This window comes from Sminthopsis crassicaudata, chromosome 5 (assembly GCF_048593235.1).
Source record: "Sminthopsis crassicaudata isolate SCR6 chromosome 5, ASM4859323v1, whole genome shotgun sequence".
Classification (NCBI taxonomy): Eukaryota; Metazoa; Chordata; class Mammalia; order Dasyuromorphia; family Dasyuridae; genus Sminthopsis; species Sminthopsis crassicaudata.
Genome location: NC_133621.1, coordinates 161,724,167 through 161,743,883, shown reverse-complemented (window position 1 = coordinate 161,743,883; position 19,717 = coordinate 161,724,167). Strand labels below are relative to the sequence as shown.

The 19,717-nt window shown below is 38.3% G+C and overlaps 1 protein-coding gene across 7 annotated transcripts in view; it reads right to left on the bottom strand.

Annotated features, from left to right (window-relative positions):
• Positions 1-19,717, bottom strand: part of SEPHS1 (selenophosphate synthetase 1) — a 91,154-nt gene that overhangs the window by 31,242 nt on the left and 40,195 nt on the right. For 3 of the 7 annotated variants that reach the window (XM_074268621.1, XM_074268623.1, XM_074268620.1), the window contains one exon: positions 5,665-5,933. In XM_074268621.1, coding sequence (XP_074124722.1) covers positions 5,665-5,857 — 193 coding nt within the window. In that variant the 5' untranslated portion in view covers positions 5,858-5,933. Of the gene's footprint in view, positions 1-5,664; positions 5,934-7,957; positions 8,133-8,985; positions 9,332-19,717 lie in introns of those variants that run through there. The other 4 variants (XM_074268618.1, XM_074268622.1, XM_074268619.1 and 1 more) reach the window with 4 other exon arrangements.

Below are 19,717 nucleotides of genomic sequence, written 5' to 3'. Positions count from 1 at the left end.
ATGGGGTTTTCTTGGCAAAGATACTGTAGTGGTTTGTCTCCACTGATTTTACATATATAGGAAACTGAGGCAAATAGGGTCAAGTGGTTTGTCTAATGTCATAAGCTAATAAGTATCTGATCTTAGATCTTTCTGACTCCAAATTTGTCATTTTATCCAGTAAGCCACCTGGCTGTCCTCTACACAAATTACAAAGTAATTACAGTTATCCCTTCTACACTGAAACTTTCCCCATCATAGTCCAATATATTGAAGGTCAGCATAAGAAATTAAATAGGCATTTTGGGGGAATTTTACAGAAGTCTTAGATGATATGCAAAGGCCAGCAGATAATACAGAGCCTATGACCCAAATTTTACAATAAGGTACTTTAAACACCCCATAAAAGAGAAAAAAAAAATAATCAAGACTTTTTCTCTGGCATAAATAAAGGGCTAAAAATATTTACTCCAATTTTTTAGATTGTGGGGATATCTCATCCCTAAATCCCCCAAAATGTGGAAGAGACAACTATAATTACAAAGTAATTAAATATAAGGTATTATGGAAAAGGGTACTGGCAATTTTGAGGAGGAGGAAAATCAGCAAAAACCTCAGGCAAAAAAGCAAAAGATGGTGCCTGAGCTGCATTTTCAAATGGGGGAGGGGGAAGGGGAGGTCTCTTCCCTCTCTCTGGAGAGGGCAAGATTGCATCCAGGGATGACAGATGTCCATTGCGAAGACAGGAGAATGGAAGATAGAAAGTACCCAGGACAAGTAAGGAACACAGAGAGAGAGCCAGTTGGCAGATTCTCAGAGTTTGAAAGATAAATTGGAGCCAGACAGTGTAGGGCATTAAAAGCTAAATGAGGAGTTTATATCTTAAGGTTTATAGCTTTAAAGTATAAAAATTGATTTGCAAACATCTCATTTGATCCTTCTGAAAGACAGATACTTCAGGTCTTACTTTACAGATGAGGAACCTGAAGCTGGTCACAAAAGCTGTTAAGCATCAAGGATTTTTGGACCATAGTTTCTAAACATTCGGGGGTAGATACAGCTAAACATACGTTTTCTAAACATTCGGTTGATATCAATTGTAAATAAATTCTTATCTATTCATGAGGTAATGTGATTCAGTGAAAACAGCAAGGGATTTGAAGTCCAAAAGTGTAACACATCTGACTCTAACCCATTTAGCAACAAGATAATTCTGGGACTTTTTCTGAACTTTATTTTTCTCATCTGTAAAATGGGGACATCTACCTGCTAAGATGTCATGGCACCATTTGTGTCCAATTTATCAAATACTATATGTAAATAGTTTTTTATTTCAAAAATCAGGTTCAGACAGCTACTATAGGTATTTTAAATTAATAATATAGCTACAATGAAAACATTTTTTTGGCTCTTTTATACATTCTGACTAGTTTTTTCTCTATTTAATTTTGGTAAAAGGGGGTTACTTCCACCTAAACAAGAGATAACCAAATAAAGATAAATTAATCCTGAATCAAACACTTAAAATTTAACTTTAAATTTGCACAAAAATAATTTTACTCATTTATCCAAATCAGTATTTGGATAATGCTACAAATAACTAAACCTGGCATATACACATGTATACACACACACATATATACATACATACATATGCACTTATGGGATTAATATATAAAATGTAAATATACATATTTTAAATATTATTTAATCATAGTACTAGTTCCTTATGTGGATATATACAAATTTTAAATATTAATTAATCATAGCACTAGTTTCTTATGTGGGTAATTTTTCACTTCTTTTTCCATCACTGAAAATCCAAAATTGAAACAAGAATAGCAAGACCCACACATTCCAAGGAAACAAGAAATAAAATTCTCTTATTTAAGAAAACAGAAAAATTAAAGCTTGACTTGGTGGTAAAACTGAGAATTTTGCTTCAAAAATAAGAGTTATTAGATCCATGGACTAGATCATTTCACTAGTAATCAGTTTAAGATTGTATATAGACAAAGACCTTTGCAACAATTCATCATCTGAATAGTATCTATAATCTCTAACAATTAGAGGATCTCTAAATGAACAAATAAACATTTTTCCTTTCTTGAATTTTCATTTCAAAAATTCATATTATTTTAGAGTTAAAAAAAAATCTCAAAGGTCCAACCCTTATTTAAAATATAAAATTCCCTTTATTATATTCCTATCAAGGGGTCATCCCAGTCTCTAACTTGAAAACTTCAAAAGACCAGGAACTCACTATATAAAGCAGCCCAAGCAATCGTGAAACCAATCCAATAATTTAGTCTCAATTTTCTTAGGCATGATACAAGGATAATACCCATACATGAGAAGCAACATATCCAAGCATCTAGAAAAGTGACCTCAGACTATTCTATAGGAAGATTCAGTTCATGTCCACCTCAGACAAACACTGGATATGTGAAGCTAGCAAGTCTCTTAAGCACTCAGTGCCCTCATGCAACTGTCTAAAACCATCAATATTAAGAGAATTGGTATAGTTTCTTACTCAAAGATCCCTACACTGAACATTTAGATAATAATGAAAGGTTCAGTAAAAAGAAAGCAAAACAAAAATCTCTAATACCTAGCTCACTGGGTTGTTGTGAGCATAAATGTTTTTAGTTTTCCTTGAGGATTAAGCCCAACTGACTTTCAGCAAATTTCACCATCAGTTTTAGTTCTCCCTGTAGGGGCCAAATAAAAATTTAATAGTTCTTAGATAATAGTTCTTCAAATACTTGAAGACAGATAACACACCCTTTCCTCATTTTTCCTTTTGGTAGACTAAACATTCTTATTTCCTTCAGCTCAGCTTTGAATGGATCTGGAATTGAAAGACTACAGAAAGAGCTACTAAAGAGTAATTGTTGAATTTATAAATCAAAAAACTTTATATGTAATTTATATGTAAACATAAACATAATATTTAATTTATACTTTTGTTTATAGCCTTAATTAGTTAATAATGTATTTTGATAAGATAGACTGCCCAAACTGCAGAAACTTCCTTGGAAGTCTTTTATAATATAGGAATATCTTTTGGTGCTTATATGTAACTTATCACTGTAGCATTTCAAAGTGTATTGGGAATCTCAGGTATTCTGACAAGGATGGAAAAAGAAGCAAGCAGCTTATGTTTTTTTAACTCTTAGAACTGACCCTTTTTAAAGCATGAGGTAGCTATCCATTATGTTCAATGTCACAGACATTGACAAAGATTTATAAACATCTACCTTTGCTCTAAAACATCTAAAACAACAATCTCAAAAGGAGAGCTGCAATCCAGATTTTATTCATTTCTTTTTAAATCCAACTACTTTAGAAAGTATTTTCAAAAACAGATTCCAAAAATCATGAATTATATGGAATGTCATGGACCTACTTCCTCAATTAAAAGAAAATCATGGTCCATTTTCACCAGTAACTCTGGGTCTTAATCTCAAAATTCTTTTCAGAAGCATAGAATGAATTATCACTTTCATTAATGTCGTATGTAGAGAGCTTGTGATAAGTCACTGGCCAGGTTGACTTGATGGATAAGCTAGAACAAAATAAAATTTGGATATCATGACTTCTAGCCATTTCCTTTGAATCCTAGCTGCAATATACAGTAGTGGTAATAAAAGAAAACTCCAAGTCTTCAGAACCTTCTAGATAACTGAGGAGTTACTAGCTATTTAGCTACATTATTTTAACTATTTTGAATATTAATCGTTATAAAATGTATATAATTTCTCAGTCCTTTTAAATGAGCAATGTAAGAGATACATAGTTGTATACCTTTTCCTGATGACTGTCACCATTATGAACATCAATTATAAAGTCATTATGAGCACCAGACTTGGAATCAAAAGACCTGGATCTCCCATTTAAATGCCTTGTGACCACAAGCAAGTTACTTTATAAGCATTAATTTCCTCAGTAAAACCGGAAAATTACACTTGAACTCTTTACTTCACTTACTTATGAATAAAGCACTTCATAAAAGCTAAACTGATACATAAATGCAAACTATTTTTTCTGAGTTACAATTACTATTACTCTACAGTGATACTATCAAGGATCTATAAGAGTGATAAGGCTATTTGCTGGTATGCTAAATTGCCCCTTTATTACTAGCTTTCTGGTGAATGCTTTTGGTAGTTCATAGATTTAGAGGTCAAAATACTCTTAGAGGCCTATTTTTTTTTCCAACTTCCCTCAGAATCATATTGTTATATTCTCATTTACTACACTTGCATATGAAGGAAAAGTGGAGAGGTTTTAAGTAAAGGGCAAAGGGGAAAGGAAAAGGGAACAAGCATTTATAAAGCACCCACAACATATGGGTTCTTGTAATGAATAAAATAAATGAGATTTAGGGCATGAGTTTGATGCAACTATTGTGCTGTATTCAGAGAACATTTTCTGTGGCAGGTATTTTTTGGTTTCAGATCAGAAAAAGTAGGTTGTAGATATATGAAATGATGTCAAAATGATATTCAAAACAAAGGACTTAAAACTTTCCCACTTAGAGGTAGAGAATATGATTAAATATTAACAATAATACCATACAGTAATTACCCTTTATATTTAACTAAGCAGCTTATTTCCCTTACCAGTTTATTTAATGTTTTGATAGATATAGTCTTCATGTTTTCATACAAACATCATATTATTCTTACCTCTCCTCTGACTCATGATATAATTACATTATTTTAATTTGAAGCACTCTATATATACTGAGTCTAATGACTATACTAAAGATATTAAAGCAAAAACAAAAAAAACAAACCCATAAGACTAGACAAAGTATGCAACAATTAAGTTCAAATTAGAATCACAGGATATAGAAATTTCCAGAAAACAGATCATAGTCCTGGAGTTCAAATGACCATTTGCTTGTGCTATGTGCTTATCAACATAGTAAAACAAAGCACCCATTAACTAGAACAGAAGCCTGGAAAGAAATCCTTTCCATGGTTCTCAGAAAAGAGAGACAAGTATAACACAACTAGTTAATGCCAGGAATTTAGTAAAAGAAACAAAAAATATTTTGAGGTTCTATTCTAGGATCAATACTGATGTTCAGAATAACTCTTCCTGTTCTTCCCTCCCACCCCCAACTATAGAATCCTCAAAGAAATATCTGTAAAACACAGTTACTGAGGCAGGAAGCAGAATTCATATATTTTATGGGGTTTGAGGTTCTTTTTAACAGTGATATTCTATGAATCTCAGTAACAAGGAAAAGGTTAAAAAAAAAGGGGGGGGGATAAGGGTGTGTAGGAGGTACTGCTTGATACTGGAGATAAACAGAAAATTTAAATACCTAGATCCATTCTGAGAATTTTACTTAATGGAAGGTTTTGCTCTTAGAGAATGATGTTCTTATCTTAAAATAGCAGGACTGCCTGAATCACATACTATATGTCCAAAGCTATTAAATTATACCCATGATGTCATTTAATCCCTCTTTCTAGCACTGAACAAATTATAACTATTTGACCTGATTAATTGTGAATTCCTGTTTGGACCGCTTTTGTTTGGGTCAAACAATTTGCAAGGGAATACAGTAAAGGTGCTAGAATTAGAGCAGAAGAAAAAAGGTCTAAGTATTGTTGGATTTGTCCATATATATGGTATTAAAGTATTAAGGTATAGATTTGGTTTACATACCTAGCCTTGGCATAACTGCTCCCAAAAACTGCTCATCTTCCTGGAAGTGATTCTCTTGTAAGGATTCCAGCAATTTCTGTAGGACATCTTGTGGTACCTTGCAGCCCGTGCCCTTCAGTTCAGTGAATCGGGTTAGCCGGAAACTCTTGTCCAATTCATAACTTTCTGGGTTAAAAGTTTCCCGAACAGACATGGCTCTTCGGCACAACTCTCACAGTTTAGCCCTTTTTCCCCCCTCCTCTAGTCTATTGGTTTCTGGCCTGGTCCACCTATATGCAAGTCACAAAAAGGCAACATTAGAATATTTTCTAGTACCTTTTCAAAAAGAAAATTGCTTCCTCTCCCCCTCACCCCCCCCAATCCATAAAAGACTATTCAAGTGATTTAAAATCTTGCATAATTTTACTACATAACATTATTCTTTATATTAACTATTTTACAAACCAGAACAATAAGTGGAGGGGGAAGAAGAAAAGCTTTTGTGGAGTGCTGATGGTCTCTCCTTAGCAAACTATAGTACTCACAGAGCTCATTCTAAAGGAGAATACATGATGCTTAAAGCATTATTATATCTTAGGGTCAAGCCAGAGGAAAGATGATATAAAAGTTAATGGAGATTACATCAGGTTGATTTCATGTAACTCCTTTCCCGAAAAATAGGTCCCAAAGATCCTCAAAGCACATGTTAAAATTAAAATTTAACACACACACACACACACACACACACCCCTCAGACACTTCAGCTGGCAACTGGCATGTAATATATTTCAAAAGTTTAAAGTTCTTGGCAAAAATAACTGTTTTGTGGCAAATCTTTCAACAAGGCTGCAAATATTCATGGAGAAGTAGGAGGCCTGTTAGAAAATCCATGGAAAACATATTAATGCAAATTCACTTGATGAAATTTTCTATAATGCCAAAATCTAATTTTAGAAGAAAATGTTTTTGCTCTGAGTCAGAGGTACACAACATAATCCAAAACTAATACGAGATATCTCACAGAAGTGTACAACTTTCAAACGGGGGTGCCTATTATCCACAGTATATCATAGGTGTACAACGTGGTTGTCCTACTGCAGATTTTCTGATTTTTAAAAGATGAAAACCCATTTTTTTAGACAGCAAATATACTATCCAACAACAGGTCTTCTCTGCATCACTGACGAAGCACCGAGGATACGTTAATACTCTAATTTCATTGAAAGGCTCACAACAATTAAATCAAACTAACCCCCGGCACTTAATGTGTTTTCCCAGTGCTACTCCAAAGGGCCTTGCTAGATTTGAAGTTTTTTGAGTTGAGTGAAAAGCAGAATTCAGCTCTTGGGTTTAACAAAACCTTCAGGATTGATTTTTTTTTTTTTTAATTTAATAGGGCATGTAATTACATGGGCAACCCAAGTTTTAGAGCCGCTTTCCTTTACAAAATTTCGGATTAAGAATATAATTGCCGTCTACAGCAAGTGTTTTTCCTCTTCGGGTAGGGATACCGCTTATTGAGAACCCATCTTATAAAGCCCAACCGTGGGCAGCGATCCAAGCTTTAGTTACCAAAAAAACGTGTCTGGGATGAGCAATGACTCCAGTCTCAAACTTGTGGCTGCACACAGCACCAGGCCCGCACCGCTGGGTTAACAACAACTTGTCAAAAAATATGGGGGCGGCACTACCACTATGGCAAGTCAGAGACTTTTTTTTTTTTTTTTTTTTGACGGTTTGACAATTTGTAGGAGAATACTGAAGTAGACTCACGGATTAAAAACAAGACCCTCTTCACAAAAAATGCCTACGGACAAATCGATATATTCGGCGCATCTTCGTTATAGCCCACAGAGTGGGGAACCTGGAGAGAAACCAGTTTTGGCCGAGTCTGTGCATTTACAAGTCAATCCCCAGGATTTAAAAGTAAAAAGTTAAGAATGTAAAGTCGGAGAATCCCGAAGGTCAGGAATTCACCCATTCAAACTTGAAGCACAAGAGACGCAATTCGGGGGAGGGGGGAGACAGGAAATTCCCATTTGGGGGGTTAGTGATAGGAAGGGACAGAGGAGTGGTCGCCGACACCGGCAATTCCCGGGGGGGGCGGAGGTGAAAGTCAATTTGCTTAACAAGAGCTACACCTACTTTCTACTCCCGCCCCCAGATGTTTACAATCCTTTAAAACAATGACATGAATATGCAGAGCGAAGTTAACCCCTTCCTCCTCAGGCGCGCTTAAGTGGTTCTAAAAGTGCCAGGTGGGAAGGGGGAGGGAGAGAGGCGCGCCGAGCCCGGGGCCGCTGCCTCCACCTACCTACCCGAAGGCTCCGGGGAAATAAACAATGGAGCAGGCACCACCACGCGGGGGCGAGGCGGCGGCGGCCCGGCTGTCCATGCGGCCGCGGGGGACTCGGGACACCTTAAATGCCAAGCCGCTGCCTTTAAAGGCAAATCAGGCCTCGGCCACGGCAGGCGCTCTTTGTGCGGTCGGCGGGGGCGGGGGAGCCGACGCTTTACACCGGGACATCCTCCGCCCGCCCCACGGCGGGAACACCCCTGCGCTCCCCCCTCCCCGCCGTCGCCGCCAATGGGGAGGGAGCGCGCGCCAGGGGCAACCCGAGGCCCCCCCCCCATTACTCGGTTATGATGAAGGGGGAAGGGAGGTGCGAAGGACCGATTTTTTTGGAGGGGGGAACCAGGTAACAAGAACAAGTGTCAAGTGGAGGACGGAATTAACTCTTTGCGGGCGTTCAGAAGGGACAGAGAGGAGGTGGCTGCTAAGAACGAGCGTGTGTGTTGGGGAACAGTGTTGAGAGTGGGAGTGGGAGGGAGCTGGAACGGGAGGCGCCCGGGAGCCGCGCGTGCTGCGCTCCCCGGGATGCCCGAGCAGGATTCCCTGAGCGGCGCGCGCACGCGGGCACGCAGGGGCCCGCGAACTGCAGCGGCCAAACAAAAATGTCGGCGGGTGAAAAAATTAACCCGTGCGCTGCCATCGCCGCCGCCGCCGCCCTCCCCCCATTCACCCCTCCCCTCCTTAGTTCCCTCCCTCGCTCGCTCCCTCCCTCCTTCCTTCCCCAACTCAGAGCGGCTGCTGGTGGCGGCAGCGGTGGAGGCGGCAGCTACGGAGCGGGCGGTGCTTCTTTTTTAAAGCGGTCCCAACCACCCCACACTCCGGCCCCCCGCGCCAAGCTGGGCTCTAGCGGGCCAGCGGTGCACGTCTCCCAGCCGGTCCGGGGCCCAACGGAGCGGGGGATTTGCAAAGGGCGCTATAGAGCTTATTGACGAATATTCCCCTTTAAGCCAGGCGTGTCTCTCCCCCCTCCCCCCCAGTCAGGCTCTTACCGGTTCGCTTTTCGCCCTCCTCCTCCTCCTGAAAACGGGACTCCCGGCCGTTCCCACAATGCACCGGGCGCAGCCGGGGCTCCCTTAAGCGTCGCCTGAATAAAAATGCCGCTACAGGCAGCTGGGAGGCCGTGAAGGAGGGGGTGGGGGGCGGGGGTGAACCCCAGACCCGCACCTGGGTGCCTCGCCGGATCTTCGGCTCTTCAGTCCCTGGGTCCCCGGCTCCGAAACGGGGCTGCCAAAGGCATGCTGAGCACAAGGTGTGAGGGTCCTTTAAGGGCTGGCTACCTCCCTTAAAGGGGCGGTAGGGGCTGGAGACCTCGGAGCTGTTCGGTGGCGTGCGTGCGGCTCGGGGAAGGGGGGGGGGGGGAAATGCCTAACCCTGAGCCATGCAATGATTGGTCTCGGGGGAGCGGGAGGAGGATTGGGGCGGGGGGGCGTTTGCAAACTCCTGGTGCCACAGGCATCCGTTGCATGATGCGAAAGGATTGGTTTCAAAAGTTGCGAATTGTATTGGCACGGACAGACGGGCTCGCCAGCGCACCGGGCTTCGACCTAGACTCGGCCGCGTTACAGCGCCGGGGACTGTCCTTCCCGACGTATCCGGGCTGAAGAGCGCTGCGTGGAGCACGTTGCTCTTACCTGCTCCCGAAAGCTTCCTTTACACCTCACTAGAAAACATCGGAGAAGGCCGCACAATATTTTTAAAACATAAAATAAGGGTGCCAGAAAAACGGGTTCTGACACTACTAAGGAATTTGAAACGTAAGCGATCCGGTTGATTTGAAAATTAATTTATCTCCCTCCTATTTTATCATTTTTCAGTGAGAAATAAACTAATAAACTATAAAAATCTCTAGAAAACTTTTTTGTATATTGTAATAAGTTATATTGGATGTGCAAAATTAAGATTCTCATGACATTAACTCACTTGCAGTGAATGTTCCTTTACAGGCATGTATTTTTTTTTTTTAAGATAGATAGGGAAATAAGAGAACTTGGGATTTAAGATTATGTTATTATTGTTTGAATGATCGATATTTTATTTAATTTTCTAGGACTTCTTTTAGGGGGAGAACTATAACAAGTAACATTTAAGTACTAGCTTTATTAAGCCATGGAAAAAGTGGAGAAAAATTGGGCATCCGACATTTCAGCATTTTCTGAAGTGCTTTGTTAGGGATGATTTTTGGCCTCTGATTCGATTTCATGTTACATTAGGTTTGTGGATTTCATCCCTTTTAGTAATTTTAAAAATCTAGATGTTCACTCCCATGTTCTTTTAGTTACTTGCTGAAGTAAAGTTCAGAACCCATGTAAAGGCAGTATATTCCTCCTGTTCTTTCAGATAAATGATGGAGTTCTGTAAATCCATAATATGATAGTTGTTATTGATAACTCATAACTCACAATTTAAGGTTTATAAAACACATAATATACATACAGGAGTCAAAAGATTGTTTTTGTTCACTAGTGCCCAATTCTTTATGAGGATGGTAACCCATATTATCCTGAGGAGTTTTCTTGGCAAAGATGGTGGTTTGCCATTTCCTTTTCCAGTAGATTAAGGTAACAAGATTAAAGGACTTGGCCTGAGTCACTCAATAAGTGTCTGAGACTATTTGAACTCATGTTCTCCCAACTATCTCCTCCACCTAATGTTCCTGAAGTCAGAGAGTTTGAGTTTAAATATTGGCCTAGCTTTTAAGTTTCTATGTAACCTTGACCAAAGCATGTAACTGGTCCTTGATTCCTTTGAAGAGGTTGGATTAGATTATTTTGTTGTCCCTCTTACATTTTGATCTAATAAAAACATTTGAAAAATAAAGTGACAAGAAAAACACTTTCATTTTTCTTTACTTCATTGCATTAAAGTTGGCATTTTCTAAACTATTTTGTCAGTAAACCATCTGGGGACTTGAATACTGAAAGAACAAAAAGAAAATGGTGCTAACTTGACTGCTAATCATAGAAATGGGGAGGAAAGGTAGAGGATGAAAGGACTTTGGGGGAATAAAAACATTAGCCATCACCTTGTCCAACTTCTTCATTATCTAAATGAGGCAAAGGTCTAAGAACAGTTATGATTTTTTTTTTTTCTTCTGAAGACACACTGAATATAAGCATTGTAGTAGAGCTACTAATGAAATCCATAGGTAGGAGTTGTTTGAGCAAAGGAGCTGGGTTCCAGTATCTTCTCTGCCACTTACAACCTTGGGTAATTGATAGAATCTCCCTGGACCTTCTATTTCCACATCTCTAAAAAGAGGAAATTAGATCATTTCCAGGTCTACCTTGATGTTTCCATGTTCTTCAAGCTCAAAAATCTTCACTTTTTGCACTATACTTCACTGCCTCTCAAGCCCATTTTCATTCAGAAATTGTTTCTATGTAATATGTATGTGATGTTTTAAGGAAAGAATATCTCTAGTATTTAAATGGAATTCATCATGTGCAGATAAGCAAAATGTAGTTTTTCTTTAAACTTTTTTAGGAAAACAAAGAAGCCTAAGTTTTATGATTCTTAGAAGGAATCCTATCTAAGAAATTCTATAGAGAACTCTGTGCTGAACAGTGTTCAAAATTCCTATGAAAAATGATAGTCCCTGATATCATGGTAGTGCTTTATGGTTGTTAAAGGTATTTGCTTAGTACATTCTCATTTGATGATTGAATTTTCTTATTTTTATCACTTAAAACAGACCAAAAAATCTTCATCTTATTTTTCACCTAGTATCTGTTCTTCTTACCATACTCATTGCCCTGGACAAACTTATTGTTTGAATTAGTTCTTAGTTTTGTATTTATTGTGTAATGTTGCATATTTGTATATACATTGTTTCTGCTTCTCAAAGGAACCATGTATTAATTTTGTATCACATAGCCACTCAGCATGACATTTTGGACATAATATTTAACAAAAGAGTTGAATACTAAATAAATGCTGTTGATGTATAGAACATACAGCCATGTTCGACTCTATGATCCCATTTTGGGGTTTTCTTGGCAAAAGATACTAGCATGATTTGCCATTTCTCTCTCCAGATCATTTTACAAATGAAGAAACTAAGGCAAGTAGTAGTAAGTTGTCCAGGGTTACATAGTTTCTGTTTGAGATCACATTTAAACTCAGATCTTCCTGACTCCAAGTCTACTGCTTTATCCACTTCAACACCTAGCTGCTCTATTGAACAAATGAATCACCTTCAAACCAGAAACCTTGAGAGCGGCTTAAGCATTTTTTAAAAATTTAAATGGGTTTTTAATTGTTTTTTCTTACAAAGTTAATACCAAATAGAATGAACATTTTCTACTAAGTAGGACAGAAGATTCTAGAGCACTGAACCTGAAGTCAAAATAAACTGAACTCGAACTCTTCCACGGACACTAATTTATGTGGCCCTAGACAAGCTTCTTATTAGCCTCAATTTTTTCATCTTTAAAATAATAAGATTCCAGCAGATAGAATGATAAGTATCTAATGAAATAACAGATTAAATGTTTTGTAAATCTTAAAGTGCTTATATAGGGGCTTGATATTATTATAAAACTGAATAATTATGTACTACTTGCTTTTTCTTTAAGTATATAATAAATTCAATAATAAGTTCCAAAGAAGGACTGCTTGTCAGCATTTTTTTACTCTTGTACTCTGGATTTGGAAAATACTTTAAAGATCTTTTCTTTTTCAATCCTATTGCCACCTCCTTTTACCTCCACTACTCCTCCCTCCTTAAAAAAAAAAAAAGCGGGGGAATTTCTTTGTTAAGCAAAACAAAATCATTGTTGGCCATGTTTATACATGTATGTCTTATTTTGTGCCTAGAATCTATTTTATCTCTACCTGAGATGAGTAGTGTGCTTCATCAGCATTCTGGAATCATTGTTGGTAATTGCATTCATCACGGTTCTAAAGTCTTTCAAAGCCATTTATCTTTGCAGTATTGTTATTGTGTAAATTGTTCTGGTTCTGTTCTCTGACTCTGTATCACTTCTTACAAAGCCTGTCCCATTTCTTTGAAAGCATTCCTTTTGTCCCTTTTTACTATTCTTTACTAAATACATTGCATTTATGTACCATACTTTAAGTTGTTTATAAAAAGAGCTGCTAAAAATTTTTTTAAAAATAAGCTGCTAAATATATATGTATATACATATACATATACATACATATATATATATATATATTTTGCATAAATGGATACATAACTATTTGATCTTTCTAGTATGGGTATGCATAGTTTAATGAAAGGGCATAATTCCAAATTGCTTTTAGATTGGATGTACTGATTCATAACTCCATCAGAGTAAGTACTGTTTTCCAAAGCATTTCCACCAATCAGTTTCCTTTTTTTTTTCATCTTTCTCAAATCTGATGGATGGGAGGTGGAATCTCAGAGTTGTTTTACTTTGCATTTCTCTATAGTAATATAGCACATTTTCTCCTCCAAAATGCTTGTATTTGTCTTGATTTGACTTGGTTTTTCCAGTATATTGTAAACTCATAGAGAGCAGGGAAAAGTATTTGTTAGTTTGTCAGGAATGTAAGTAAATATTTTTTACCTGACTGCTAGACTGAAAAGAAAGTTGGTTGTAAAGCAGTCTATGCATTTGAGGAAACAACCTTAGAATGGACCAAGAACAATTGACATTGTTATAAGAGAAAAATCCTCTTTTATTTTAAAAACAGAGATCTCCAATCCTGAGTATTATTCCTATTTGCTAATTTCATATGGAAATTAATTAGGAACATTACCTGGAGCCATATAGAGATCTGATGAGATGAACATATTCAAAGGAGTTTATGGAATAGAAATGAGATTTTCAGAGTATACATTGTTGCCCTGTTTGGCTAATTTGTATCCTGTTAGGAAGCTGGAATAATTTCCTGGAAATGTTAGAGCCAAGTGATTGTATATATCTAATTCTGAGGATCTTTGTCCCAGAATCATTTAGACTACTAAAAACTAAGGACAAATTAAAATAGAAAATGGGGGTAGTAAGGATTTCAATAGTATTGTTTAATAAGAGAATTAACACAACCTGGAGCCAAATTAATAGAAGCCTGAGGCTTACAATGAGAGATGATGCTCCCACTGTATTCTTCCCTAGTTATAGACCATTCGTATCTAGAGAACCATGTACACTCAGTGATAAAAGTTAGGTAAGAATTGAGGGAGAAAATGGCCTTTTTTACATAGTCAAAAAAAAAAAAAAAATCAATCTGGGAAGGGAAGACCTTCAATGTTTCTGGCCAAAACAGAAACAATTGACATCTACATTCGCTCTCAATCGGGGCCCAAAGAATGGACAACTGGAGCCTGGGCTGGGATCTGTTATTGACCAACTAATGAGCAGAGTGCTTTGGGTTTAAGGCATAAACCTTAAGAAAGAAATATAGCCAGTAAATCCCAAAATATCTTGTAAGATTTTAGCAATCAAAAAAAATTAACATTCCCTTGGGCAGAGGACCCCTCCAGGTAAAGGTATGATATCCTAATTAGAAAGAAAGAAAGGGAGGAAGGAAGGAAAAAAGATGTTTACCAACTGAACAGTTAAGTTGGGTCCCCATTGGGGCGGCTCTACTCAAAGTTGTTCTCTGAGATGTGTTGAAGACTTTAATTTAGGGGCAGCCAGGTGGTGCAGTGGATAGAGCACCAGCCCTGAATTCAGGAGGATCTGAGTTCAAATGTGATCTCAGACACTTAACACTTCCTAGCAGTGTGACCCTGGGTGAGTCACTTAACCCCAGCCTCAGGGGAAAAAAAAAAAGACTTTAATTTTAAAAGGCCAAAGTCTACAGCTGTATCCCCTAAGGCCATCTTTGGTCATCCAGATCCATATCTGTCCACTGGACCCAGGGTCCTTGCCTGGTCCTCCCTCACATCTAATTCACATGTCATGGTACCCCCTCCTTGATTTCGTGGTCCTCTTTGAGAATGAAGCACAAACGACAATAGAGGGCAATGTCCAGTACTGGGGGCTACTTTTTAGGCAGTAGATTGGTAGCCTAGTAGACATGCAGCTAGGTGTCAAAGTAATTAGAGTACCAGGCCTGAAGTCAGAAAGATTCATCTTCCTGAGTTCAAATCTAGTTGTATGACCCTGGGTAAGCCATTTAACCCTGTTTAGCTTCTATTTCCTCTTCTGCACAAAGAGTTGGAGAAGGAAATGGTGAAATATACCCTTTACCAAGAAAATCCCAAATGGGGTCATGAAGAGTCTTAACAAGACTAAATCACAAAGCTTGCAAAGAATGGTGAGGAGACTGAATTCCTTACCTAATGAGAATCACTTAAGTGCATTAGGGAAAGTTCAGGCTTAGAAAGAGAAGATTTAGAGAAAAAGGATGGGCCGAGGAGTTGACACAGAAGAGCAATATGTGTATAAATGAGTGACTACTTTTTAAAAAGCATTTATATTGAGCACTATGTTCCTAGCATCATGCTAATTGTTGAGGATGGAAGGCAAAAAAGGTAGTCTATGCTGTGTAAAACTCACATCCTGATTGGCGATATATATAGGATAGTTTAGCTACAGTTAATGGAAATGCTTGAAGTTATTAGGCTGCACTGGGGAGCAAGCCCCACTGCTGACCATCATTATTAGGAAAGGGGTAGTAGGCCTAAGGGTCAAAGTGGAAAGGCGATGCTTTGTTCCCTCCAACATTTAGGGATGGGGATTAGGCTGGGGAGGGGGTGATTCAGTGTTGGATCAGGATAGGAACTGAGGAAGGGGGAATTGTCAAGAAGATTAAGGGTGGGCTCTGTGGCAATTCAAAATAGAGAAGGAAGAGGTTAGGTTTAGCCTGACACCAGCTCAGGTTTAGGCCCTCCAACTATCCTCCAAGGGGAAGGGAAGAATTATTGAAAAATAGTAGAAAGAGCACTGGATTTAGTATAGAGGACCTTAGTTTGAATGCATCTCAGCCACTTACGTTATATTTATGTCCTTGAACAAATTGTCAAATCTTTAGGACTATCTCTTCATCTGTAAGATGATTCAGTTGGACTATGTGACTCATAAATACACCTCTGACCCTGTGATCTAATTACCTTCAAGCCTTTGAAGGATTGTCTTATAGAATGTTTTGTTTGGCCTCTGAGGATAGAATTTGGGTCAATGCATAGAAAGTAGGGAGTCAGATTCCAGCTGAATGTAAGGAAAAAATTTCCTAACAATTAGAGACAGCTGGGTGGTGCAGTGGCTAGAGCACTGGGCTTCAGGATGACCTTAGTTCAAATTTGATCTCAGACATTTACTAGCTGTGTCACTTAGCCTCTGAGTACCTCAATTTCTACAATTGTAAATGAGAATCATAATAGCAGCTTCCAGGATTGTTGTGAGGGTCAAGTGAGTTAATATTTGTAAAGCATTTAGCACAGTACCTGTCACAATCTAGACACTAAATAAGTGCTTGTGACTTACTAACTGCCCCAAAGTGGAATGGGTTTATTTAGAAGACGGATTCTTCCTCATGTCACTATTATGCTAGCTTTCCAATTGGGTCTCACTATCTCATAACTTCCTCCAATACATCCTCATAGTTGTCAAAGTAATTTTCCTAAAGCTCACATGGGTCACACTATATTACTGCACTTTTCAGTAAATTCCAGTAACTCTTTATTGCGTCAAATACAAACTCTGCTTGGCATTTAAATCCCTTCACAAATAACATTCCACTTATCTTTCCAGCCTCATTATACATTATTCTCTTTCACATATTCTGTGACTCATCCAAACTGGTATTATGCAAGGCGTTCCATGTCTTGTCTTTATGCCTTTTGCACTGGGGATCCTCCATGCCTCAAATGCATTTCTTCATTGGGATTTTTTTTTTTTTTTTTTTAACTCTAAACCATGTGCCTAAACCAAATATTCCTTCTGACTCCTTAGTACTGTCTTGCCTGTGCCCTATATGTGTGTCCTCCTATTTGCTTTCTCTGGTAACAGCCTGCATCCCTCAAGTGTTTTGTTTTGTTTGCTTTTCTTTTTCTAAAATGTCTTCTGCCCTGGAGACAATGACTGGGTGATGAAAGGACAGGCCTGAACCAACTCAGATTAATTGCAATGCTCAATCTTGGTCCTGGTGAACAGATGACAACATGTTTCTTTTTTCTTAGTTAGGAGATTGTGTAAAAAAATGTTGGTTTTGCTTAACTTTTCCCTTATTATGGGGAGGGTTCAGTGAGAATGAGGTGTGGGGTAGCATATTGGGATGTAAATGAGGGCCAAAAACCATAAGCAGCTATAAGAAAGCATTTAGTTAGTTAGTTTTAGTAATTGTTAAAGATAAGACAAGGAAGATATGTCTGCTGTTGACAGATCCTCCCTTCTATGAATACTCTTCCTGAGCCACTCCCTAATCCAAAGGGCATGTCAGTACCTGGGAACTTCCAACATATATAATAGCATTTGCTTTTCCTCTTTTCCATCACACTAGATCATTTAGAAGATCAGTTACATTTCATTTTACCCTCACAACAATCTTGAGAGTCAATAGTTATTATTTTATAGATAGATATACTGAGACTGAGAGAGATGAACTGACTTGTTCAAGGCCAAAGAACTAGTAATCTTTTTGATACCAGGCCACAGAACTGTGGGGTAAAGTGCCAAGGCAATTAGATAATTCTGCCTTATTTATTAGGGCAAGTAGGTGGCACAATGAATAGAGTGCCAGGCCTAGAGTCAGGAAGACCTCAATTAAAATCTGATCTCAGATACTAGTGACTACAAGCATTTAACCATGTTTGCTTCAGTTTTCTCATCTGTAAAATGACCTGGAGAAAGAAATGGTAAACTACTCTAATATCTTTGCCAAGTAAAACCCCAAAGGGGTGATAAGAGAGTCTGACATGACCAAAATGATGGAACGACATCAACTATAATTAATAACCAAGGCACAAGAAGCCTCTTAGTACTTTCCTTCACCAGTATCAAAAGCCTTGGTCAAATCAACCAAAATTATATACAGACTTCTGCTTAGTTGGTAGTATTTCTCCTAGAGTTGTCAGGCAGCAAACATCTTTTCAATTGTTCCTCAACCCTTTCTAAAACCACATTGACTCTTGAGTAGATGACCATCCTCTAAGTGAGGGAATCAGCCTGTTAAAGAGGATTGTGGCAGGATTTGTCAGCAATGACTAAGGGAGAGACTCTTCTGTGATTGTCATAGGACAACCTGTTCACTTTCATTTATAGAGACAGACAATGGAGGTATCCTTGAACTCTTAGGGAATCACCTACTTTTGACATATAACCCAAATAATTTCTGTCAGTTTTTGTATAAACACTGGACACCCTGTCTTATAAATCTTAGTTGGAATAGAATTAGCCCTGGGTGCTTTGCCACACAAAAGGAGTCTAATAGCTTTCAAAACTTCTTCAGTTGCAAGCCTGGCTAGAAGGGAATTGATTTTGACTTGAGGTATGTAGTCAGTGACTTCAGCATTGGTTGATAGTTGTCTATTGAGAACCTTATGGAAATGTTCAGCTCATGTCTCTAGGATCATATATTTATCACTAATAAATGTGACTCCATCAGGGCTGTAGTTTGGGTGTACCATAAGTCTTTGGACCATAGTCTTCAAAACATTATAAAAGTGTTTAGGATTATCTGCTTCTTACTAAGCCAAGAATTCAGATCTCTTGAGACTTTGTTTATACTTTTGCTTTTGATGGAGTTAAATGCTGTCTTCTTAGAGGCAGATGAAATAGCCTGGTAAGCCCTGTGGCCCTTATTTTTTTGTTTAGTAATCTCTGAATTTCCCTATCATTTTCATCAAAGCCATTCCGATATATACAAGTATTCTGGCCCAGATAAGGACATGTGGTACTGTATACCAAATCTCTGAAAGCTGCCTATTCCTTTTCTGCTCCACTGTTGTCAATCACAGTTATCATTGTTGTCAATAGGCTTATTTCCCTCCAAGTTGGAAACAAACTGTTCATACTTAGAGGAGTGCTCTAATCCATTGACATTAAATCTTCTGATATTGTCTTACCTTGGAGCCACAATTTTTGTTGAATGTTAATGTTGAGCTTGGACAAGATAAATCTGTGATTGGTCTAGCACTCTGCACCATCCGTCATTTTAGTCACCTTCACAAACTGTCTCTTCTCTTCCAATGACACGGTCTATTAAATGCCAGTGTTTACTATGAGGGTGTATATAAGGTTCTGGGTTGGTTTTCTGGAGGTCTTGGAACAGCCTTCCTTTCAGTAAAGTAATCACCACAAGAATAGCCAGGTGTTAAAGTTCAAAAGTCTTTATTGTCTCCTTCACCTGTTCGTTTTTTCTCTAAGGGGAATGGAATTTCTGGAAGTTTGAGCATTTCTTCCGGTGGATAAATATAAATTATTTTGATACCAATAATTTGAAGTTGGAATGCACAGAAAACACCGAATAGGGTGAAGCTGGTTACGTAGTATCAAGTTGATGTTTCTAATTGTGGCATAGCTTTGATGAGATACTAAGCTCTAATAATATTTAAGTATTATATTGATTTCTCAAAGATGTCTGCATCATATGTGACTAGTTTTCAAAATATTTAAGGGTGAATATCTCTAATATAATGGGCATGAAGCTGTGGTTGGAGCCACAAATTTCTGACAATTGTCCATAGTAGATTCCAGGTCGGGTGGAGGTTAGGGTGGCTTGGTTTAGTCACCCTGGGATGGTATCAGCTTTTAATCCTAGAGAGGAGATAGCTCATGCATGAAGTACAAC